General features: G+C 43.3%; 1 protein-coding gene across 1 annotated transcript in view; it reads left to right on the top strand.

The window, feature by feature from the left end:
* The first annotated feature begins 636 nt into the window (after positions 1-636).
* The window catches only part of Slc7a14 (solute carrier family 7, member 14), a 46,361-nt gene continuing 20,480 nt past the window's right edge, over positions 637-26,517 (top strand). The window contains exons 1-3 of the mRNA XM_013016198.1: positions 637-1,089; positions 17,314-17,550; positions 19,872-20,089. Coding sequence (XP_012871652.1) covers positions 786-1,089; positions 17,314-17,550; positions 19,872-20,089 — 759 coding nt within the window. The 5' untranslated portion in view covers positions 637-785. The remainder of the gene's footprint in view (positions 1,090-17,313; positions 17,551-19,871; positions 20,090-26,517) is intronic.

Here is a 26,517-nt window from a genome sequence, read left to right as displayed (position 1 = left end):
ACAATGGACATGTTCATTGTAACCCTCTTGCACAACCATTTGTAAATTAAAAAAATAACAATCATAAGTAAATAAACATCTTTTGTTTTGACCAAAAGTCAAGTTCAAAACCAACCCCTCTGATGGCATATATTTCCTCCTGAGAAATATAGCCCAATTGTTCCATCCTTATGTTAAAACAAAATAAAATGGGATTTCATCTCCAGAGAATAAACCCAAAAATCACAATGCCTTGGTAAATCCAAGTAAGACATACTTAAGAGTTGAGACAAAGGAGTCCTGTCTCTGTGTGGGACATTGTCTCAGGCTCTGGGGGGACACCCACGGATCCAGTCTTCACCTCTGCACTAGAGGGAAGACGTTGGTACTCCTCGGAGAGTTCAGATGAAAGCCAAAGAACTGAAGGCGCTTACCCCAGGAAGGTCCTAAAACAGTAAGCACCACAGCCCTGACTCAGCCCTCTCTTGAGAATGACAAATCCACACAGCGCATGCTTCAGCTGTCATCGGGACTGCAGGGGACACCGAGGAGCAGGTGGAAGTCCCCATGGATACACCAGACCTGTTAGGGCAAGGTGGTGGTCACCTTCAAGCATGCACTCACCTTCTCCTCCCCTGTGTTTTTCCTGCAGACCTTCATGCCCAGAAGAGGGCTGTCGGAGGTCCCTGTGGACCTTTCCTAGACAGAAAGCCCCCTTCTTCATCCATGAGTTCCAGAAGCATCCACTGAGCCTTCCTCCGGCACTCTCTGATCAGCTGACCTTCGCTGCAACCCCATCACTCATCATGAGCAGCTTCCTGGCCTCTCTGGACCCCCGGCGGGTGCAGTGGGGGGCGGCCTGGTACGCCATGCACTCCAGGATCCTGCGCACCAAGCCGGTGGAGTCCATGCTGGAGGGGACCGGGGCCACCTCAGCCCACGGCACCAAGCTGGCCCAGGTGCTCACCACTGTGGACCTCATCTCGCTTGGCGTTGGCAGCTGCGTGGGCACCGGCATGTACGTGGTGTCTGGCTTGGTGGCCAAGGAGATGGCCGGGCCTGGCGTCATCGTGTCCTTCATCATCGCCGCCGTGGCCTCTATCCTGTCAGGTGAGGGTCAGGGTGCGGAGGTCCTGGGGGAAGGGAGGTCTGCTCTGCTTTCTCATCTAAAGGAATATGTGATGAATCAATTTCATGAAGGATTTGATTGTGCTCCCTTTTGGCCTTGGCTGCCAGGGAGATCAGAGTTAGGCTGTGACTCAGTTGTAATAGTTTCTTCTTTCTTTGGTCTCTGAATACAGATATAGGTGTCTCCCAGTTTCTCATTCCCTGTTGTGTTCTAATGGCTGTAATTTTATTTTTATTTATTTATTTATTTTGTCGTCAGTCGTGAGGCTTGAACTCTAGGCCTGGGCACTGTCCCTCAGCTCTTCAGCTCAAGGCTAGCGCTCTACCACTTGAGCCACAGCGCCACTTCCAGCTTTTTTTGCTTATGTGGTGCTGAGGAATCAAACCCAGGGCCTCAGGCATGCAAGGCAAGCACTCTACCACTGAGCCACCTTCCCAGCCTTCCTTTCAATTTCTTTTAATACTTGCTTCTAAATATCTTCTAATTCTGTGCCTGATTTTTAAAAATACTGATGCCCATGGTCCACTCCCAAAAATTTTACTTCAACTGGAGGAGGGTAGAGCCTAAGGATTAGAAAGAAAGAAAGGAAAGGAAAGAAAGAAAAAGGAAGGAAGGAAAGAAAGAAGGAGAAAGAAATGAAAAAGGTTGGATTGCAGGAGCTGTCTTTTTTTTTTTTTTTTTTTGGTCAGTTGTAGGGCTTGAACTCTGGGCCTGGGCACTGTCCCTCAGCTCTTCAGCTCAAGGCTAGTGCTCTACCACTTGAGTGACTGCGCCACTTCCAGTTTTCTGGTGGTTCATTGGAGATAAAGAGTCTCACGGACTTTCTTGCCTAGGCTGGCTTTGAACTGTGATCCTCAGATCTCAGCCTCCTGAGTAGCTAGGATTACAGACATGAGCCACCAGCGCCCGGCTTAAGACCTGTCTTCTACTGCAGCCATAATCACACAAAGGAAACAAAATTAAAATAAAACTTCTTATGTCAGCAGAATCCTGGGAGGTTTTTCTTGGCCACGATGTCCTTATCCCCTACCCCCTGCTTTGCAAACCGGTTCAAAGCATGGAGCAAATCTGACTCAGAGAGAGCTTACTTTCTCTCCCATTTGACAAGCTCTAAAAGCACAGTCACTTTCCAAGCTGGCCCTAACAGGTCTGCCCACAGCCCTCCCAAATGGGGGCAACTTATCAGAGGAAGCAGCTGGGCTGGGGCCTTTCTCCTTGTCCACAGGGACCCATCAACTCTTTAATAGCTCAACAGGCCACAGCCAGACCTCATGCCCACACCCAGCCCCATTTATGCTTCCATAAAATGCCCAGCATATAAACCAGATAAAGGAAATCATTTCTTCTTCCTAGTTCTCATCTACAGTATTGTGGAGAGGCTGAGGGCGGAGGCAAGATGGATGGCTTATGAACTTTCTCTGATTTCATTGGGTGGAGATGAAAGAAAGCCAGGCTACCATTCCAGTGCCATCTGGCCATTCTTAGCCCCAAGAGGCTCCTATGAATTTGAGGAGCAGAAGAGTGTCAGGTTTGATTTCCTGCCCCCTCTCCAGTTCTCGTTTAAATAGTATTAAAATGGAATGGCAAGATAATATAAGCCCAATGGCTCCTAAATGCATGCAATTATTACCACAACCCTTTAAAGCTGAATCTCAAAAAGTTGGGTAAGGATTAAACAACAGCGAATATGCACAGGATCCATCCTCTGCTTCATGCACAATATAGTCATTTTTAAATTATCTATCTGTAAGAAATAGTTAGCAAAAGATATCTAATAAAATATGGTGCAGTAAAAATACATTGGAAGCCAGAAAGCTAGAACCTTAGTTTCTCAGGAAGCTGAGACATGGAGGATTACAATTTGAAGCCAACCTGAGCAGAAAAGTTTGTGAAACTCTATCTCTAATCAACCAACAAAATGCTGGACTGGAGGTATGGTCCAAGTGGTAGAGCACCAACTGTGAGCAAGTAAGCTAAATGAGTACAAGGCCCTAAATTTAATGCTCAAGACTGCCTACCTACCCCCTAAGAAAGAAAATGAGATCATTTAATTTCTTATAATGTTCAACAAATCTAGAGGGAAGCAGCCACTGTGGCTTCACAGTCTTGGGAACTTGGTCTGCTCTATCTTCTCCTGTGCCATTCAGACCCTTGGTGTTGTCTGCAAGTGACTTTAAGACACAAGATGGGTGCAGGAGGTGCAGTCAGCATGTTCAAGTTCAGCATGTCTGGAAAGTTGCAGCAGACCATTCGCCAGCTTTTTTCCCCTCGTCTAAGACGTTTTCTCTTAAGTCTTTCTTTGCAACTTTGACCTATAGTTATTTGAACACCTGGACCCAGCCAATGTGACCGAGAAATGTCTGATAGAAATTGCCAAATGCTCTGAATAAATTGCCAAACCCAGTATTCCAGGTGTGGAGAGGAACTAAAAAGGAGAACACAGCTGTATGTACAGAGGGTGCCTGAGCCCTAAGGCCTCCAGCTTGCTGGTGAATTTGGTCTGAAATAGTCAACTAATCGTGGCTCTGATTTTCCATGGCAGGCTAGAGAGTTGTGAAGCTTACTTTTCTTGTGGTTCTTGCAGCTCACGATCTCTAACGTTGTTGGAGTGTGTCTCCACTCTGCCATCTCCTCCTACTGCCTCTTTTCTCTATCTTTTCATCAAGTTGCCTACTTCCCAAACCATTCTCTCTCCCCAAAGTCAGTGTATGGTGGTGTGTACAGAGGACTGTAGAGTGAGTCACGGTTCCAAATTGAAAAACTCATCCAAGAATCAAGGAAACCGTCACATTTATTGAGCCTTACCTCACTCTACGCTATGGATGAGGAGCACACTTTGCAAGGCCAAAAACCTTTGTAATCTGGATCATGAAAATGTCTTCTAAGTTCCATGTCTTTCTGACACCTGGCAGCCCTGAGAAGAAATGTTGTCAAGTTCACGGAGCTTTGCTATCTCAGGCTCCATTGACAGCCTTGGAGGAAAGATGTCAGCTGCCAGGTCAGAGAAGGTGAGCACAGTTTTTAACCATAATTTACTAGTTTCTCAAATTGCTGAGGGTGAGAATGAGTTTCCTCCAGCAAACGCAGGACAGCCTCAGCTTGTTTTTCTATCTGCTGCAGCATACCCTCTGCAGAAAATGCACAGCAAGAGCACCCAGTGTGGCAATGGGCAGGTCTGACTACCTGCTGGGGCACAAGCATGTTGAGAAAGGTCTCTGGGACAAAGGGCTGGACATCTACACACAGAGAGAAGACAGACACCTGGGAAATAGTTAGAAATGCTGCAAGAGGACACCAGGCTGATGTCTGAAGTCAGACATCTGAGATCTCTTCTTTTATTAAAATAAAGTAAAATAAAATAAAGAGGTCTATGGCCTATGACCTAGTGCCATACACACATTCCAATCCTGCCTAGCATCTTGGAGCCAGATGCAATTAGTCCCTGCAGCTGAACAATCCTATTTCAAGCCTTGCTCTGTCACTAACTCCTGTGTGACTTGGCAAATGCTTTTAATCCAGAGCTTGTCAAGCAGGTTGAAGATTCAGCCCCCAGGGCACCTGGGAAGCTGCAGAGGCCCAGGCTGGTCCCACCCTCCAGTGAGCAACCTCGCCCTTTTCTTCCTTGCTTCCTTCTCATCCCATCCAATGGATGGTTCCTGGGCTCATTCTAGGAAGTAAAAAAAGATTAAGAAGTTCTAATTGCTTGTCTGTCTACGGTGTGTCATCTCTAAGTTTCTACATCATGACTATTTGGGAAGATGTATATACAAAGAGCTTCATATGCATGTAGTAAGTACTCAGCAATGCCTGTCCTGATTATTATATACTTAAGAAATGGCCATTGCCTGCTCCTTGAGAAGAAGGAAGAGTTGAAAAAGTACTTCAGTGGGTAATAGAGAATTGCTGGTTTTCAGCTCTATTCTCCTTCTCCTTGTCCTCTCTATACAAAACCTTCATTAGCCCCAACCTAACAAAGCCAGGGAATTTCCTAATGCAAATAAGCAGTTACTACTTCCAAATCTGAAGTCCTCCATCTACTCTTAGCATGCCTCCTGCATCCCTTTCTCTAGGAGAACTTTGTACAAAGGGAATACTGTGGGCCTTGAAGGTACTTAGCCAAGATGAATTACTCTTCACTGAGGGGATCGTCTGCTCTAAGAGGGTTGTGCTTCCAAACACATAATTAGGCTGTGCCATGAAAACATGTAAATCAATGCACACAATGAATAAAAATCCTGGAAAATAAACAGGATACCACTGCAGAGTTCTCTCTATCTCTCTCTGTCTTTCTCTCTGTCTCTGCCTCTGTCTGTCTGTCTCTCTCTCTCTTTCTCTCTCTTTCAGTAGAAACTTGGAGAAAAGGAGACAGCAGGCAACTAACTGAATGAATTCCTCTTTTGCCTTTGTCCTGTGCTTCATTGAGAACCATGCAGACAAATTGCATGGTTATATATCTCCTAGATCATTATGTGACATCTCCCCCCTGAACAAAACATCCCTCACAAAGGAACTAAAAATACATATATTATATAAAATGCTAATAAATATAAATAAATTAGTATGTACAACAGACTAATAAATACACAACACTACATTTACATGTATGTATACAGGCATAGATATACAAAACATGTCCTTGGAAACTATTAACTCCAGGCAATTCCTATTTTAGAATAAATGCAGTGATAGTTTGGGGCTATATTTATTTACCTTTAGACTGGTTTTCAAATGTCCTTAGCTTAGCATTTTTAGCCTTAGAAAAAAAATTAGTAATATAAAGAATTTCTCAGTCAGCTGCTGGTGGCTCATACCTGTAATCTTACCTACTCAGGAAGCTGAGATCTGAGGATGGTGGTTCGAAGATAAGGCAGGAAAGTTTGTGAGACTCTTATTTCCTATTTACCACCAGAAAACCAAAAGTGGAGCTGTGGCTCAAAGTAGTAGAGTGCTAGCCTTGAGCAAAAAGAGCTCAGGGATAGTGCCCAGGCTGAGTTCAAGCTGCAAGACCAACATAAGAAGAAAAAAAAAGGATTTTTCTCTTATATGTGTAATCTACAAAAATGTCTGTTCATTTGAAAACAGTTCTAAGGATGTTCTAATGATGAGAGGCTTTACGTGGCTGAATACTATAAATTCTGTATCAAGAGCACTAGATGTTTTCCCTTTTTCAAGAAGTCACCAATATGTCCAACACGTCCACTCTTCCATTTGTTGTCATCTTCTCAGACAACAAGCAGCTACCAACCCACCATGCCATTACATTCAGCAGGGGCTGCCAACTTGGAAACAATCAGGATTGTGTCAGTGAGAAGAAGAGTAAACACATTCTTCTGTACGTGACAGAGACTACCATCCCAAGTCACCCAAAAGACCAGCCTTTCTGCCCCACAGACCAGCAGATGGCAACACTTTCTTTTGAAATACAAAATGAGTCCTTATGCCCTGTAGATGCCAGCTCCTACGGGGAGAAACAAAGAGGTAGAGCAGCAGACAGAAGAAAGAGAAGGAAGAGCTATCACCAAGTCTCCAGACCCAAAGGACTCTCTGCAATGAGTCTCTGGCTCTCTGTTTCTCTTCCCTGCGTGTTGGCCCAGTTTGGAAGATGGTGAGATGTCATCTCTGCCATGCGGGCTTTCTCTTGTCTTTAGAAAGGTCCTGCAGAGGTGTCTCTCACCTTCTCTGGGCATCTGCTGGGGATGTGTCTCTCTTGCATGGAATCCCAGTTTCACATGCTCCTCAAGTGAGCTGAGGAGATGAACGAGGGTGTCTTCAAGGCTCTTATCTTTAACACTTTTACCCATTACATTGTCAGGAAATGGGGTGCGGCCTGCTCCCTGTGCCAGAGCCTCATACAGCTGTGATCTCTCCAGGAAACATTCATCTACTTAAGAAATGGCTATCGCCTGCTCCTTGAGAAGGAAGAGGAGGAGGAGGAGGAGCTTAAAAAACATCTGAGTGGGTGATAGAGAATTGCTGGTTCTCAGCTCCATTCTCATTCTTCTTATCCTCTGTACACAAAACCTTTGTGGCTCCATTATCAGACAAAGGGGCACCAGCTTGCACGAAGAGAGGTTTATAAAAAAAATTAGGAAATCTTTCCACTCTCACACTTTCTTTTCATTTCTTTTTCTTTCTTTCTTTTTGGTGCTAGTACTAGGGCTGGAACGCAGGGCCCCTCACACCCGCAGCTTTCTTGATCTGCTGATACTTTACCACTTGAGCCATGCCACTAGGCCAGCATTTTGCTGGTTAATTGGAGATGGAGACCCACAGACTTTTCTGCCTAGGCTGACTTCAAATCGTGAACTTTTAGGTCTCAATCTCTCGAGTAGCTAGGATTATAGGCAAGAGCCACTGACACCAGGCTCAGTCACAATTTCTAGTTAAGGTCATGGAATAGAATAAAAATCCCAGATTCAGTATTTAAAACCTAAGAAGGAACTTTTACATCTGGTTTAGAAGTGCATTGAACAGGCACAGGACCTAGCCTAGCTTTTTTAGATGATTCCCAATATACCTGCCCTTGTCCTTGTCTGACCTCTAAAGCAAAAGTTCTGATAAAAAAAAATACTGCAGAAGTGTCTGCTAACTGCAGCTCTGAGATTCCTTTTCCTTACCTGTAAAGAGAATCCATAGCTGCCATTGAAGAAGTGCCTACCTTATGTCAGGAACTGTCCATGTGTCTTTTGAAGACCCAAAACTGTCTTGGTAGTAGGCATCACTGTTGCCATTTTCCAGGAGAGGGCGCTAGGGCTTGGAAAGGACCAATCTGAGCCACATTGGATTAACTCAAGGAACAGATAACTGTGGATTCTTTCTTTTTCTTTTTCTTATCTCTTGAACTCAGGGCCTGGGCACTGTCCCCAAGCTTTGTTGCTCAAGACTGGTACTCTACCCCTGGAGCCACAGCTCCACTTATTTTTTTCTGGTTAATTGGAGATAAGAATCTCATAGACTTCTCCGCCCAGTCTGGCCTCATACTCTAATTATCAGATCCCAGCCTCCTGAGTAGCTAGGATTACAGGTGTGAACCACTGATCCCCAGCTTGTGGATATTTTTAGTTAGATACAAGAGAATCACATCAATTATAATTATTAACAGTAGTGTGACCAGACTATAGAATACTTCAATTCACCATAGTCTCTGAAAGATTTTCCTTGAAGGCCTTACATGATTCCACTTCCTTGACCCATATTAGAGGGCATTTCTCTGGCCATAAGCACAGCTTCTTTCCTTCTTGTTCAAATGTTGATGTATAGAGGCTGTGGTTCAGAGGACACGAGAGCCCTCTGTTCCCTCCCAGCTTTAATTGGAGCACTGTCAGGCTCAGTAACTAATGATGTGCTGCCCTCCCTGACTGATCACGCTGCCCGTCCCCTGAACATAGCTGCTACTGTCCACCTGGACTCTGGTTTGGCAGAGAAATCATAAGTCGTTTCTTGGACACAAAGAAACACTGGCAGTCCCAGACAAATTGCTTTTCTCCCAGACACATTTGTAAAAATTGCGTCGGCTTCTCGGACAATCAATGAAGTGAACAAGGTTACTTAGGTAGACTAGACAGAGAGAGACAGAGACAGAGAGAGAGACAGAGAGAGAGCCTTACATCCCTCCTGAAAAAGAACCCCACAATGCTCTTGGTGAACCAAGAGCATTGGAAAGAGGACACAATGGTAGGCTGGCTGGGCCCAACTCCTTATCGCTGGAAGCTAGCTGGGTATTTCTCTGAATCCAGTAAGCTCTTTCTCAAGGGAGACAGCAGTGATGGAGACACTTCATTACCTGCCATCTGGAATTCATGACGAAACACAAATGCTTCCAAAAGCATTCACACTCCATTTCTCTCTGAGGCCTTGTGATTTCTCATCCTGTTCACAGTCTACACTTCCTCAGGACTAGCCACCATAGCAATGTATGCAACAATGTCTTAGGCTTGCTGGGCATTTACAAAAGAAAGCAGATGCTTTGTGAAAATGAAGAAAATGGGTAACAGCCATCTCAGCCAAACCCATGTTTGGTGAAGATTTTTTTTGACTTCTGAGTGTTAGTTATTTTGTATTGTTATTTTTAAGGAGTTGTACAATTCCGTAAGTGAAGTTGTGACTACAGTGCTCTTGGACAATGTTACCCCTTCCTTCATTCTGCCCCCATTTTCCTCCTCCCATCCTTACCCACTAGTTGCATAGTTCATTTTTTATATACTGTAGCTTGAATACAATCCTTCTTCCTCCTTCCTCCTGTGATCCCCTCTACCTCCCTCACACATTTTCTGGTATTCTTTTTGATAAAGAGTACATTAGTGTGCCAGGCACCAGTAGCTCACACCTATAATCCTAGATACTCAGAAAGCTGAGATCTGAGGTTCATGGTTCAAAGCCAGCCTGGGCAGGAAAGGCCATGAGACTCTTATCTCTAATAAACCACCAGAAAACTGGAAGTGACGCTGTGGCTCAAGTGGTAGAGTGCTTACCTTGAGCTGAAGAGCTGAGGAACAGCACCCAGGCCCAGAGTTCAAGCCCTGTGACCATCACCAACAACAAAAAGAGTACATTAGCAGGTACTCTTAGCAGTACATAAGTATACCATCCATTAGTCAGTTTGTGTGCACATGCATTGAGCCCTATGTATGTTATCATACCTAGTTGTAGTTTAGATCTAGCTTCCACATATGAGAGAAAACATGTGCTGTTTGTCTCTCAGAGCTCATATAATATGACTTATTCTAGATCCATCCATTTCCCTGCAAATGACATATTATTCTTTCTGATGGATGAGTAAAATTCCATTGTATATAGGTCCCACGTGGTGAGGATATTTTTAAAGACAAGCTTGGGCTTCAGTGGCAAGTCACATAAACGCAGTCCAGTGCTAGACCCCAGGAGATGGCTGATAATTCTCACGTAGAAGTGAATGACCTCAGGGATGAGGACTCACTTCATCCATTGGCTAGATCAGCCCTCCCCATCACCCCAGAGCAAATGGTTATGTTTTGTTGTTCTTGTTTGGAAATGGTTAAGCTTTGTACATCCCAAGAATCCTGGAAGAAACCAAAGAGCTGGTTTTCCAAGAACCTCCTCCACCGTGAGCTCAGATCTTTTGGTATCCTCCTTCCCTTTACAACACCCTCCACTAGACAACAAGACCCAATCCCCCCCCAGGACTCCCTTCTCCCTATTCATATTTTGAATCCCTAAAGTCTAACAAAGATATATAGAGGCTTTACCAATGTTTCGGATTAATGAATGAATGAATTGGTCAGTGACCAGAATTGGGTATCAGGAGATTTACTTCTAGCCCCAGCTCTGCCATTAAATAAATATGCAACTTCAGCTTCAGGGCTCAATTGCACCATCTACCAGATAGGAAATAACATGGATGAGCAGCTGACCTCCACTCCTTTCCCCTGCTCAGTACAGCTCTGTGGGTCCACAGAAGAGGCTCAAGGTCCTTTGAAGAAGTGGGAGGGGAAGGAGTTTCTGAGCAGACTCTCCCAACTTGACTTAGTTCTATACTGGGCTCAAAAAAAGAGTTTAAGTGGAAAAAAAAAGTTCTACGACCAAGAGAAAGCTCTGTTTTTGTTCAATTAAGGAAATAAGTGTGCACATGGTCTTTTGAAGCTAGATCCTATCAATCTAATAAAAAGGTCCCCACCCAAGAATAACATTATTCTGTAGCCTACCTTGGGTAATTCCCACAGGCCCTGTACCTGCCATTCTAGCCCCGCCCTCCACCCTCCCCTTGCTCCCAACTTTTCTCTGACTGGCAAATCCTAGCTCTCCCTTCAAGATGCAGCTCAAAAGTCTTTCCCTACCACACTTTTCTGCCTCCTCCCTGCTTCTCCAGGAGCCAAATAATATGCACCCCAAGAGCCACATTCACTCCCTACTAGACCCAAAAGCACCTCATAAATATTCTGTAGTAGTATTAACTTCTTGGAGAATGGGGTCAACTGTTTATTAAGTCCCTCCTGATTGGAGAATAGATGCTTTAAGGTCTACCTTACCCGCAGGTTGTCTCTCTAGCATTGATTGACTACAGTGCTCACTTCACTAGGTACTTAACAACGTATGTCACATAAAATAAGGCCATTAGGAAGTCAGAAGTTATTTAAGAAATGGCTAAGTCTAGCTACTCAGGGGGCTGAGATCTGAGGATTGTGGTTCAAAGCCAGCCCTGGCAAGAAAATTCATGAGACTGTTATCTCCAATTAACTCCCAGAAAACCAGAAGTGGCTTAAGTGGTAGAGTGCTTGTCTTGACCTGAAGAGCTCAGGGACAGTGCCCAGGCCCAGAGTTCAAGCCTCACAACTGACAAAAAAAAGGAAAAGAAAGAAAGAAAGAAGGGAAGGAAAGAAGGGAAGGGAGGGAGAGAGGGAGAAAGGAAGGAAGAAAGAAAGAAAGAAAGAGAGAAATTGTTAAATTAGTTGGTAATTAGGTTAGGGAATTAGCCAAAGCAAACTGAGACACATGCACATGCCTAGATGTACAGAGTAATTAACATGCAAATGTGAATAAGCACTGATTTCTTTTTTCCAGGTGAAAAGAATACCTATTTAGAACTACTTATATTGCCAGGCATTGGTGGCTCACACCTGTAATTCTAACTACTCAGGAGGCTGAGATCTGAGGATCATGGTTCAAAACCAGCCTAGGCAGGAAAGTCTGTGAGACTCTTATCTCCAATTAACCACCAGAAAACCAGAAGTGGAGCTATGGCTTAAAGTGGTAGAGTGCTAGCCTTGAGCAAAAGAGCTCAGGGACAGCACCCAGTCCCCGATTCAAGCCCCACAAATGACAAACACGAAAGAGAAGAAAAATATTTATATTTTGGTGGTTTCTTTAGTGAAAGGTAGAGGTACTAATGTCCCCCTTAAAGAACTTTTAAGGAGAAGAAGCTCTTCTCCACCCTTTGCCTATTTCTGTCTGGGTCTTTCTCCTTGACTGCCGCTGAGGGTAGAGAATGCACCCCCTGGTTGTAGGACAGTCATAGAGAGCCAGGATAGCCATGAACACCCGGAGATGAGAGGCAAGACAAGAATCTACAGAGATTTTCTTTGCTGTTGGTCAGTCTGGGGCACCATTTGGAAGTTCAACATCAAACAAAGACAGCCCAGGAGCACTGAATCTCGGGCTGGCTCTTTCTTCCTACATATTACAGAACCATAAACTTTTGACCTGGAAAGACCTGCACATTGAAAAGACCCTGTTTTGGAACCCCAAATCACACATTACCTCAAAGACACAAGAGGGAATTCAGAGACTATTTCAAACAGAAAATTTCCCAACCTTCTTTTCAATATGTAAGTCCTCTCTGAGTGTAACGATTCATGGCTGGCAATTTGTCCAGTTAAGCAAAACTGGTATTGAAGTATAGCAAAACACTAGGGAAGGCTGGAGATTTAGCTCAGCAGAAAAGCACTTGCCTGGCATGTATAAGGCTCTGAGTTCAATGTTCAACTCTGGGAGAAAAAAATACTAGGGATATGACAAAATATGAATTGGGATGTGTTTACAGTCTACTTAAAGAGTGGTGGTTGTGAATATGTCAGAGTTTCGAATTACTAGGAATCTCTCTTACTCCCGGAAGACCTGCTGAAATTAATCCTTCAGATGTCTTAAGGTCCCTCTGATGGCTGCTTGCACCTTGATTATTGCATTTTACATCAATTTTCTCCAGCTACATGATGATCCTTTTGGAATAAATGTACCTCTTCCTCTCTAATCACTCAAGAAATGTGGCATCGCTCTGCCAATAATGCAAGGCAAAAATGATTAGGAAGGTAGCTTTTTTTTTTTTTGGTCCAGTCCTGGGGCCTGAGCTCTGGGCCTGGGCGCTGTCCCTCAGCTCTTCAGCTCTAGGCTAGCGCTCTACCACTTGAGCCACAGCACCACTTCCGGCTTTTTTTTCCTTTTTGCTTATGTGGTGCTGGGGAATCGAACCCAGGGCCTCATGCATGCAAGGCAAGCACTCTACCACTGAGCCACCTTCCCAGTCCCAGGAAGGTAGCTTTGGGTTAAAAAATTTTAAATAAATTATCAAATTAAATGAAGATTATTTATATATTTATCTCTCATTTAGAATAGTGATTCTCCATCCTAGTGTAACCCTCCTCCATTTTCATAATAGCATTTTGAATGCTTTCTTTACTATTCTCCACTGAGAACTGGAAGTGATGCTGTCTTCTTGTACACTTAATTTTCTTAATTAATATTCCCCATGTGTGAAAGGTAAAGGCATTTCTAATAAAAGCTATAGTTAGCAGGATGTCAGTGGCTCATGCCTGTAATCCTAGCTACTCAGGAGGCTGAAATCTGAGGATCACAGTTCAAAGCCAGCCTGGGCAGGGACGTCTGTGAGACTCTTATCTCCAGTAAATTACTCAGAAAAAGCTGGAAGTGGCACTGTGGCTCAAGTGGTAGAGCATTAGCCTTGAGCACAGAGAGGCCCAAGGACAGGGCCCAGGCCCTGAGTTCAAGCCCCTCAGCAAAAACAAAAGCAATAGTTTTTTCTTTGTGTAAATACTGGACATGGGGACATTGGGAGACAAAGCAAAGCCTTCAGCAAATTGCAGCCCCTTATAGAAGCACAATGAACACAACTATGACAAATGCTAACCCCCTTAGTGCCCAGGTTGCTCAAACCCTCTGAGTATAGTTGCTGTTAACATGATTTCCAAAATGATGGCCAATTCTGAGGATATTCCAATCAAAACAAATTACAGCAAATCTTCCATTTCTCCAGTTGTTGCAATCCTAGAAAATGTGTCCAATGCCATACCAAACGAAAAAATAAGTTTTGTGTTTATATCTAAAGTAGGCATAAATTCAGATCCAGAAATTATAAACAAGTTTGCACTTCTAGATACCCATTAGGACCCTGAGAAGTTAATGTGTGACTAAAAGGAATCCTTTAACTCCATGGGGCAACTCCATGCCGAGCAGAATGGCTCACAACCCAGAACGCTATAGATTTAATCCTACAAGTGTTCATAACCATCTTGAGACTCAGAGATGCTCCCAAGATTTCCAAAATCTCCCTGGGAGTCAGCATACCTTTGTGGAGAGTCACTGGTTTGCAGTATTTTCTCCAGAGTGTTACCTCTTGACTCAAATAAGTAAGAGTTTCCTCAAGCTGTGAAATCAAAGACTGATGAATTTACAGAGCTCTGCTTACCTACTTGGCCCCTTCCAGTCACCCGTGTGAAGGTAAGTAATCCAACCTTGGACATTGAGTTACCAGATAATCTAAGATTAAAAAACCAAAGTTTCCCTTTTCGTGGTTTTTTTTTATTTCTTCCAGAAAATAAAACAGATTCTCTGATGTTACAGTAATTTTGAAATCATTGAGGACTGACAAAAATTTCCCCATTTTTTCCCCCTAGATGTTTGGGCTTATAAATTCTCACTCTTCATCACTAAGCTTCAATGTCAAGTGTAATAACCTCTAGTGCCCTCTAAAAGCCTGGATTCCTGTATGCAAACAACTCAAAAGGATTTGAAAATACTATACGGCCCTTACAGTATATGCAAAATAACAGAGCTTTTGGAGCAAAAATTGTCTTAGGTGTTAATTGGCTGACTGATTTTTTTTTTCTCATACTCACTCCAAGCTATAGTCATCAGAAACCCAGCAGGCCCTTGAGAAGTAACTGACAGGCTCCAAAGTCGGCCTCCTCTTGGCTCAGCCAGGGCCTCTTCCTCTGACTCAGGACAGCAAGGGGTTGGTCTCTCACAAGGCCTAATGATCACTTGGCTTTTCACTGATTTCTTTGGGCAAGTGACTTCTGATGGTGAATTGAGTGTTTTTACATTTGATTTTGCACATTGGGTACTGTGGAAAGAATGTTGATTACATAAACTTACAGTACTGACTGGCTTAATACAAGTTAAATCAAGAGTCAAATCCATGCCTGTTTGAAAAGTATCAGTTGGAAAAATTCTATCCAAGAGGAGAAATTTGTTTCCTTCTAAATCCTTCTTCACATAACACTGAAAATCAACTTAATCTGGATGTGCAAGTTCAACTCTCAAGAATCCTGAAACAAATACAAAAGTCCTCTAAGCCTTCAGGAAAATATCACCTGGCCTACATTCTTAATCTTCACATGATCACTGCCCTTCTCATGGAAGAGGCCTTTGGGGCCTACTTTCAGACTACTTCCTTTTAATTTTAGGCTCCTTCTAACAGTTGAAGCATCCAATGGTTACATTTCAGAATTTGAACATCAGAAGTGGCAATTTGGGAATGAGGTGGTCTGATTGTTCCAGGCAAACGCCTAGATCACCAAACAAAGAAGTAACAACTGACAGTCCAGGAAAGAACTTGGAAAACTCTTACAAAGTAAAGGAAGGAGGCTTGGCCTGCAAACTAAATGTAAATAGAAGCCTGCATTGTTTAATGTGGGGATGAGGCTGACCATTCCCCTAAGCATCTCCATAACATAGGACAACACATGAGCTATGAAAGAAGAGTTAAGTGATATCAGTCTTTTTTGCAGCAAGTCTCAACAGATATCATCATATAGGAGAAAGATAGATAGATAGATTGATTGATTGATTGATTGATTGATTGATTTTTTGGTGCCCATCCTAGAATGAACTCTGGGCCTGGGCACTGTTCTGAGCTTTTCACTCAAGGCTAGTGCTCTACAACTTGAGCCTCAGCTCCATTTTTAGTTTTGGGGGATTAATTAGAGATAAGAGTCTCATGGACTTTCTTACTCAGGCTGGCTTTGAACCTCAATCCTTTGATGACAACCTCTTGAGTAGTTAGGATTATAGGCACGAGCTACCAACACCCAACCACATAGGAGAGATTTAAGAGAGCATTTCACATAGTATTTTTATTTGACAAATAAGAAAACTGAATGTAAAAGGTAGAACCAACCCAAGAGCCAAGCCCACCTGGCCTGTGCCCCTTCCACAGGGAGGCAAGGGAGGAGCACATGGCAGTGAATCACTTATTGTGTTCATGTTTTTGACATCTGTGTGCTTGCTTGCTTGCATTTCACTCCCTTCAAAAAAAGAAAAGAAAGGTGCTCTCTCTATTCACATAAGAGTGAACTATTGTCTGGTCAAGAACCTCAGGGTTGGCCCTCAACAAAATTGGGACTGAGGTAGTTTATCTTGTAGTCTCCTACATCCTCCCCCATGGTATACCAGCTTTTCAATACTGGAATCAAGTATATTCTGATTGCCTTCGTTTGAAAGTGTTTTTTAAAGGAGAGTGGTTAGAATTGCACTCAAAGTGATTCATTATACATTCACAGACCACATAACAAGTTTCGGGCCATGATGGAACATATGTGTGACTGAGGTCCAGTAGGATTATTCTAGGCCTGGAGAATCCCCATTGACCATGATATTGTAGGTGCTACTCACATTGTAATATCTATTCCTCACTGTTGGCGGAGATGCCGGTGTAAATGAATGTACTCTGCTGCCAGTTTATAAACGTACAACACTGCCAAGTGTGATGGTATACACCTGAAATCCCAGCACTGAGGAGGCTGGGGCAGAAGGATCATAAATTCTAAGACCAATCTATGCTATATAGGGATACTCTGTCTCAAAAAAAAAGTATAGCATATACAATTATGTGTAGCACATAATACTGGATAATGATAATAAATAACTATTGCTAACATATGTATTTATATATATATACATATATATATATAAAACATATGCTGTGGTATATGTTTTATTTGTACTTTAGAATGGCCTTCTTTTTAATAAGATTTACTATAAAGCAGTGTACTGCTTTACACCAGCAGCAACCTCATGTATCTAATATTCACTCAGTCTACTAGTTCTATCATTTTCCCCTGGCTAAACATAATCGTATATTGTTTTGTTCAACAGTCTCAGTCATATGAGTATGAATATATACACATGCACATATGTATTATGTATGAATACACACACACACACACCATATAGCCTAGGGGAGTAGTAGACTACATCATAGCTTTATATGAGTACATTTCTATGATAGTCACCCAACAATGGAACGTCCAAGAATGCACTTCTCAGAATATGTCCCCTCCTTCTGGGATGTCTGGATGCATATAAAACTTCTCGTCTTTGTGCATATGTTCTTAGAGTCCAGACATTCCCAATATCTCCTACCAAGATCGCTAACCACCAAGAGATTACTTTGTCTCCTGACTTCCACCATCTGTGTGTGCTTGACTCCCTCCCAGGTGTGTGCTATGCTGAGTTTGGAGTTCGAGTCCCCAAGACCACTGGATCAGCCTACACCTACAGCTATGTCACTGTCGGGGAATTTGTGGCGTTTTTCATTGGCTGGAATCTGATCCTGGAGTACCTGATTGGTACCGCAGCCGGCGCCAGTGCTCTGAGCAGCATGTTTGACTCCCTGGCGAATCACACCATCAGCGGCTGGATGATAGACACGGTGGGAACGCTCAACGGCCTGGGTGAGACCCCAACATCTTCTCTCCCCAGCACAGAAACTTAGCCAAGTGAATGCCTTCCCCTTTCCCAGTGCAATTTGGCAAAATGTGCCAAGAACTTTAATATACTCTTGTTTGGTTTTGCAAAATAATTCCTCATCCTAAGGACAGTGTGTGTGTGTGTGTGTGTGTGTGTGTGTGTGTGTGTGTGTGTCTGTCTGTCTGTCTGTCTGTCTGTCTGTCTGTCTGTCTGTCTGCCCATCTGTCTATATTGGAGCTTGAACTCAGAGCCTGGGCATTGTCCCTTGGCTTTTCTGCTCAAAGCTGATGCACTACCACTTGAGCCACAGCTCCACTTCTGGTTCTTTGGTGATTGATTGGAGATAAGAGTCTCGTAGATATTCCTACCCAGACTGTATTTGAACCATGAGCCTCAGCTCTCAGCTTCCTGGGAGCTAGGATTATAGGCATGAGCCACTGATGCCCTCACCACAGTCTTATCTAAGGAGGCTAAGCATTCTTTATCTGAAATGTTTATAATTAATTCTTTGAATTTAAAAATTTTCCCCAGGCTTGAGAATATTTGCCTAAACCTGATGACATATCTTAGGGACAGCACAAAATTTATTTGTTTCATATATCTCTTATACATATAACCTAAAAATAATCTTATTCGATTCTTATGATATGTTTGTGCATGGAACAAGATTTTATGGTGTTGAAATCTCCACCCATGACATTACTCAAAAATGTGCAGATTCAAGACCACTTCTGACTTTAAATTTTCAGAGTAGAAAAGTTCATCCTACAGTAATACAATAATTAGGAAGAACCTAATTGACAAAATTGCTGAAGAACCAAATACCATGACATGATTATAAGCATAAAGCCAGGCGCCAGAGGCTCATGCCTGTAATTTTAGATGCTCAGGAGGCTGAGATCTGGGGGTCACAGTTCATAGCCAGTTCATAGCAGGTGGGAAAGTCCCTGAGGCTCTCATCTCCAATTAAACCACCAAAAAACTGGAAGGAGAGCTCTGGCTTCCAGTAAAAAAGTATAGCACCTAGGCACTGAGCTCAAGGCCAGTACCAGCACAGAACAAAATAAAATAAAAAAGATTACATCTACAAAGACCATGCTTGAGTTCATAAGCTTTTAGGCCTCCTGTGGCCCCAAAATTAGGCTGGTCATCTCTTTATTTTACGGGTAAAGTCCAGAAAGATGAGGAATGAACCAAGGCTCCACCCCTGGCTTTGGCAAGAAGTTCCACAGAATTTAGTCCCCTGGCTGCGGTAGCAATGCCTTTTTCTCTCCATGGAAGGCAGGAGTCCCCCTGCCAATCGGCCAGGCCAAGAGGCCAGGACCTGTACATTTTCCGTCTGTGACCACATACACACACACACACACACACACACACACACACACGGAAAGAAATCCCTCTTGCAGGATATTCTTAGGAGAGAAACACAAAAGCACAATACCTATGTGCATCTGATCATATAAAATAATATTTATCGAAATGAATGCCAGGAAATGGAAACATGTTGCTGTATTTGTTTTTTTTTCCTTTTGTCTTGTTTGCTCATCTATCTGTCTTTAGGAGTGCAAAGGGGTCATAGAAATGGTGAGACAAAGGGTGAACAAATGTATCAGTGGTACACACTGTGTCGAAAATGAACTATACAACTTGTGGAATTTGTGGGTGGGGACAGGAGGGAAAACCTGGGAGAGAGCCAGGGGAAGGGATAACATTGCCCCCCAAAAATGTACTCTTTATCTGACTTATATAACTCTTATAATAACTGTAACCCCTCTCCCTACATCACCTTTGCAATAACAATAAAAATGCATTAATTGTTTTAAAAAGAATCCTCTCCTACAATGGTTTTCAAAGGTGCATTTCTAAATTTGCTAACAAGTAATAGAAACCTAACCAGGTATACGATAAATAATAATGAAGTCATAAAGCAGTTTTCAAGAATAGGGTAGAGTTCTCTGTACATCTCCAGTATCTCAGGACAGTCCAGACCAGAATGTTCAATGCCATGTTTCCATCCATCCCTTGTCATTGTCTTAGCGCATATTCCACTGTAGCTCCAGAATATCAGATCATCTTACCTGTCCACCATACCATCTGAAAACAGACTCCTAGATCTGTGTAGGGAACACACACAAACACACACATGCTCACACACATTTGGACACACGCAGAGAATGCACAGATTCTGCTAGATGGACCATCCCTGTAGGGTTAGAGCTGAGGACAGATGGACTGCAGTAGATTCAGGTGTTTCCATGGCCCTTGTTTCTTCTGGGCAGTAATGAATCTTGTCTTTCCCCTATAGGGAAAGGAGAAGAATCATACCCAGACCTGCTGGCTCTGGTGATTGCTGTCCTTGTCACCATCATTGTGGCACTGGGAGTGAAGAATTCCGTGGGCTTCAACAACGTCTTGAACGTGCTAAACCTGGCTGTGTGGGTGTTCATCATGATCGCAGGCCTCTTCTTCATCAATGGAAAATACTGGGCTGAGGGCCAGTTCTTGCCCCATGGCTGGTCAGGGGTGAGTTCATTCCTAAAGGCTGTGTGCCTGCCCCACACTCCGCCTTGCACGTTGGGATGGCAGATTTCAAGAACATGCTGCTTTGTTCAGGAATCATAGTGGTACTTCTCTCATCCATTTTATCTGAATTAATGGGAGTGTTCTGAAAAAGTGTTTGTTGGTTTGCTGTAAAGTTGCTTGTTTCCCAAGCATTCATTGAGGTCTGTTTTATCTAAATAACAAAGTATAGTTAGGTGCCAGGGCTCTCACCTGTAATCTAACTACTCAAGAAGTTAAAATCTGAGGACTGTGGTTCAAAGCCCACCAGCGCAGGAAAGTCCTTGAAACACTTAAATCCAATTAACCACTCAGAAGCTGGAAACAGAGGTATAGCTCTAATGATAGAGTGATAGCCTTGGACACAAAATGATATGGGAGTGGGAAGGTGGCTCAGTGGTAGAGCGCTTGCCTTGCATGCTTGAGGCCCTGCGTTCGATTCCTCAGCACCACATAAGCAGGAAAAAAAAGCCAGAAGTGGCGCTGTGGCTCAAGTGGTAGAGTGCTAGCCTTGAGCTGAAGCGCTGAGGGACAGCGCCCAGGCCCAGAGTTCAGGCCCCATGACTGGACCCTCCCCCCAAAAAAAGTGATATGGAACAGTACCAGGACCTGACCTGAGTTCAAGCCCCATTAACAGCACACACGTGCATACATACATCCACACATCCACTTGTATACATACACACATATATACCACAAATTAATCACATAGACTCAATGTTGTGACTTCTTACAATATGGCTAACACTGTGCTATTTCTGACATAATATCTCATTCCATTATCCCAGTAATCTTGGAAGAGAAATATTTCCATTCAGGTCTTCAAGATTCACACTCAGAAGTTGCTATTAAGCACACAGTATAAGTGGCAGAATTAGAACCCAAAATCAGAACTCTCACACTCTAAATCCTATACAGAAGCACCTCAATTCTATAAATCTCTCTCCAGTGTACCAAGACAGGTAGGCATGTACACAAATACACAATGTAGCACAGGCCCTAGGGAGAGTGGATGACCAGGGAAGGGTTGAGTCTTGCCTAGGTATAAAATGAGGAAAAGAACAATATTTTTTTGGAAGGGGGGTTTGAACTCTGGGCCTGGGAGCTGTGCCTGTGCTCTTCAGCTCAAGGCGAGTGCTCTACCACTTGAGACACAGCACCACTTCCGGTTTTCTGGTGGTTTGTTGGAGACGAGTTTCACAGACTTTCCTGCCCAGGCTGGCTTTGAACCACGATCCTCAGATCTCAGCCTCCTGAGTAGCTAGGATTACAGGCGTGAGCCATCGGCTCCCAGGACAGTATGTTTGTTTGTTTGTTTTTTTATCTTTAAGTAGTTGTGCGAAGGGGTTTCAATTCAACATGTTAGTTTATGAGTACAATGCATCTTGATCAATGTCACCTAGAGAATGATTTTTAATCCAGTCCAGGCATCTGACCCTAAGAAGAGACTTCCACTGAGGTCAGAGGACAGTTGAACTAATTCAGTAGAATTCTGGGTAGAAACCCTATTCCAGAGGCATGGTTCGTGTGGACTGGGGAGTTGTAAGATGTTGGCTGACCAAAAGGACATTTTACATCTCATCTCCACGACCTGGGAGTATGAACAACAAGGAGGTCTGAGTGGCAGATTTTTTATGCCAGCCAGTGATTCTAAGTTTGATCTGGTTTCTTTCTCTAGTATCACCTAACGTGCTCATGTCATGCAATTGTTTGTAAAGATCACCAGTGCATCTTGCTTTTGTTTCTTTCTCAGTAGAACATGAATCATAAGCTTTTGAGCTGGCAGATTCTATGTTCTCGTTTAAGAGATGTTGAAGTAACCAGAGACCAAGAGAGGCATTCTGCCTAGTGCTTAAGGGCAGAAAGAAGGACCACAATTCCACTGGCTTTGACTTGTGTAGTTTTTGCTTGGACTGGTTTTCCTCCAAGATTTCTACCCAGAGATCAGAAATCACTCTTGGGAGAACACTCAAAATAACTTCTGTTTATACTAAACCATGCATGCTGTTCGATGGAGAGAGGTAAGCAACTGCAGCCAACATTTCCACTTTTCTGCTTATCTATAAGAATTCCACAGAACCACAAGGTTTGTCTTCCCTCTCTGAAATGAATAACTGGTTAAAACCAGAAGAAAGAGACAAAGAAATACTGTTGACCCCATTCTGGATCCTCTAGTCTGTATTTTCTAATGATACAAATTGTTCCTTTCCTATCACATAAAAGAAACAACAAATGATTCCTTTCCTATCACAGAAGACAAACAACAAATTATAAGAATGAAAAGAAAGAATACTTTCCTGGAACTCAAATGCATTTTTATTGTAGCTCATGGGGAAACGTTCTCACCATTTTCTTAACCATTTAAGAAATATTAGGTCGCAGACTTACTGTAAGACCTTGGCAATCAGATCACTTCAGTGTTCCCACATTTTTCATCTATTAAAAAACAAATTTCACCAAATGCTTAGAAAAAAATAGAAAGAACAAAGTCTTCACTGTTTGATGGCCATAATGTTGTAGTTCAAAATAGTTGTTGTACTGGCAAGAGGAAGGAGACCGTATTTCCTGACTCTCCTGTGCTGCTTGGGGCTGTGTTCTGTGAATGTTACCTTTCTCTTATCAGGAAACTTGAAAGCAAGTAATGGTTTATCCTCAACTTAAAAATGGAGAATACATACCAGATGCTGGTGGCTCACACCTGTAATCCTAGCTACTCAGAAGGCTGAGATATGAGGATCGCAATTCAAAGCCAGTTCAGGAAGAAAAATCCAAGACATTCTTATCTCCAGTTAACTAATACAAAGCCTGAAGTGGAGGTTTCTCTCGAGTGGTAGAGCACTAGCCTTGAGCAAAAAAGACAAACAAGAACACAAGGCCCTGAGATCAGGCCCTCGTGCATGCGTGCGCGCGTGCGCGCGCGCACACGCACACACACACACACACACACACACACACACCCCACAATGGAGATTGCAAGGTTCAAAGAGGCTGGAGTGCTGGAGTTCACTTAGCCAGTCAATACCATGACTAAATTTTCTGTCCAGTGCTGTGTGGCTCCAATGCCCTTTCTACTTTAAATAGAGTACCTCATGTCTGACATGTTGACCCCTTCCTTCTAAGCCTTCTTAAATATCATAGTAAAAAAGGAATAACCTGACACTAGACCCATGGGACCATGGGACACTAGCACCCTACCCACACACACACACACCACCTCCTCCTCCTCCTTTTCTTCTTCCTGCTGTTCCTTCTCTTCCTCCTCCTCTTCCTTCTCCTCCTTCCCTTCTTCTTTCTCCTCTTTCTCCCCCACCTCTTCCTCCTCTTCCACCTCCTCTTCTTTTTCCTTCTTCTTGTATGTGACTTCACTCCAACCTACATCTACTCTCTTAAGTAGATTTGTCATTGGTCACCAGAATGCTTGGCTTGGATTTGGGATTTTCAGCGCAAAGTAATTGTCCCTGAAGAAAGCTCAGCTGTGTCCTAGCAGCCATAACTGAGAACATTGCTTGAGCACAAAGCACAGGCCAGTGTGAAGATGCTGGATTCATCTTATCGGCTCTGCTTGGCCTTGGATTTCAGCATAGTACATATCCTTCCTGGTGAGCAGGCCCAGCCCTGTTCTTTTTCAAATTTGGTTTCAGGTCAGTTTTCCAGTCCAGCAAGGCCACTGCAAACTTAAATCCTAATTTTCAAGGCCTGTCGACCTTCTATGATCATTCCATGCACCAAGATAAGGAACACATTTTCCACTCCTACATAACAAACGTCAACGAAACTATGACATATACTCTTCTTTATTCCATGGGGAAACCTGACCCATACTGCTAATTAGGAGATGAATACAGAAGTCCAACACTCTGGTTTTCCATAGCTTTACATAGGATGAAATGGGGAAACTCACCATGTAGGGGATTATATAATGTCACCACTACATGACTTCAAATAATTTCCAAGTGCTTTGAAAGGGTTAATTTTTTAAAAAATCAATCCTCTGGCAATAGAACCCTCAAAAGCCTACCCTTTCCCTCTGATCCAGCCCCTTCCTTCCAAAGAAAATAGCTTAAGGAATGGTTTACTCACTTACAGGTTCTGGGTCAATTGCCTCTTTGGTCTTGAAGAACTTAAGAACAACAAACATTTTCCCCTATATCAAGTGACTCTGGCCCTCAGCTGAACCTCTTCTTCCATCTGCAATTTCTCAGACCTTGAACATGGTTGGATGTGTGTGCCCTTTATGTTATTTGTTCTTGATGCTATCTGATGGGTTTTCTGTATCCAATAAGATACTCTAGCAGCACAAATACCTCCCAGGAAAATGGTCAGAGCAAGAATTTGGAGGAAATTCAGACAGCTTTCAAACAAAGGAAAAGCTGTTTTTCGTGGTCTCCGCATCTGAACCCATGTGTTGGAACTTATTAGCACATTCCACTGTGGCTACAGACAAGGCTGCTGATAGACCGGGCCATGAGGGCACCCAACAATGTTTTTGACGTTGGAATTTTGTCATGTTACCTTGGGAGTGCACTGTGTAAAAGTGCCTAATTAGCTTCTAGCATCTGGCAGGCTGGCCAAGACAAAACATGGAAGGCCTGCCTCATCCGAAGGCTGCTCAACTGTCAGCAAGGAACAAAGGGGCAGCTTTCCCAGAGCCCCACCCTGAGTCCACAAATGGCATGGCTTTTGACAACTTAAGTAAGCAGCAGCCCTCTAGCAACGGAGGCATGGCTGCTTCTGAGCAGGACAAACCTTCTCCAGAGCACCTACCTGAGCGTCCATACCAGGCTCAAATTGGGAAGACATTTTAGCTTTTTTTGTTGTTTGTTTTGTTTATATCAGAATGATATAATACTAAAGAAGCCAGGAGCTAATGGCGCAAACCTGTGATCCTAACTACTCAGGAGGTGGAGATCTTAGGATCGAAGTTCAAAGGCAGTCTGGGCAGGAAAGTCCATGAGATTCTTATTTCCAATTAACCACCAAAAAGCCACAAGTGGAGGTGGGGCTCAAGTAGCAAATAAAGTTCAGAGACAGCACCATGGCCCGGAACTCAAGCCCTAGTACAGACCCAAATAAATAATGTTTTAAAAAAAAAGAAGATAAAGTATCAGTGAACCATGAAACATACATACACGTGCGTGCAAGTTCACTCACTCATCCACCAATGTTGTTCACGGAGATTCTCACCCTTGGAAGCCACATCCATTCCTGGCCAGATCAAAAATCTGGAAAGCGCAGTGGTAAACAGTTTTAGTGGTTATTTTTTGTAGAAATACCTACATTTAGTATCATTTCATGGTACCTCTGTGTACTTACCCATTTGCCTGCCAGAAAGAATAACGATTCAAATCACCTTCCATACCCTAGTGTGGTGGTACTTACTTGTAATCTCAGGATTTAGGCGGCATTGGTAAGAGGATGTGAGTTCAAGTCCCACCCGGGCTAAAGAGTGAGATCCTGTCTTTAAAACAAACAAAAAATCAAAATGAAGAACCTAATTCAAGCTTACAAATGACCTTTTGCTGATTTTGCCTTCTCTGTGATCATCTGCTCATGTCACCAGTGTATTGTTAGGTAGGGTCTATTGACCTTGGTCGGTATGTAGGTCTTTTTCCATCTCTGCCCTTCATGCATGCTCCAGAGGACCCTTGGCTGGGTGAGTCAGTGGGAAGAGTTAGCAGGCAGTCAGGTAGAGAGCAAGGACAAGCATGTTCCTACCTAGTAGTGGCCCACCACTGTCTTGTGTGGGTAGCCATGCTCCACCCCTCCACCTCTCAAGGACTCCAGAAACACCATCCTATCCCTCACAGGCTGCTTCAACCCCCTAGTTGACTCCCTTGATCCTGCCCACACACTCACTGGTGTCCCTTCACTGATGATCCATTCACTGGAATCATCTGAGTTAGGTTCTGTTGGCGGACTAATGCCATTGAACCCTAGAGTTCCTTGTCATTGATCTATCCAGTCCTCCTCCTCCTCCTCCTCCTCATTCTCCTCCTCTTTCTCCTCCTCCTCCTCTTCCTTCTTCATTTTGTTTGGATTTTTAAAATTTTTTATTGAGAGAGGGGTTATTTCATAAGTCAGGTAATAAGTACATTTCTTTTTGGGCAATGTCACCCCTTCCTTTGCTCTCTCCCAGTTTTCCAGTTTTTCTTCAACTATACTTGCTTTCTAGTTCTATAGGTACAACTGTAGGCTCATGAATATCCTCTTTCCAGCTCAATCATAATTTTTGTAACATCTAACCATTATCAATAAATGCCACCCATTCTTGTATCCCTTGAGAAATGGAAGCATTTGTGTTTGCAGTTAATAGATACTGCTCAGTCTCATTCAGTTTGTCCCACAGTCAAGGCTGCATCTGGGAGCTCTCAGTATCCTCCAAACACCAAGTC

This window comes from Dipodomys ordii, unplaced genomic scaffold (genome assembly GCF_000151885.1).
Source record: "Dipodomys ordii isolate 6190 unplaced genomic scaffold, Dord_2.0 Scaffold30, whole genome shotgun sequence".
Classification (NCBI taxonomy): domain Eukaryota; kingdom Metazoa; phylum Chordata; class Mammalia; order Rodentia; family Heteromyidae; genus Dipodomys; species Dipodomys ordii.
The sequence above is the reverse complement of the archived record's forward strand: the minus strand, read 5'-3'. Positions and strand labels throughout refer to the sequence as shown.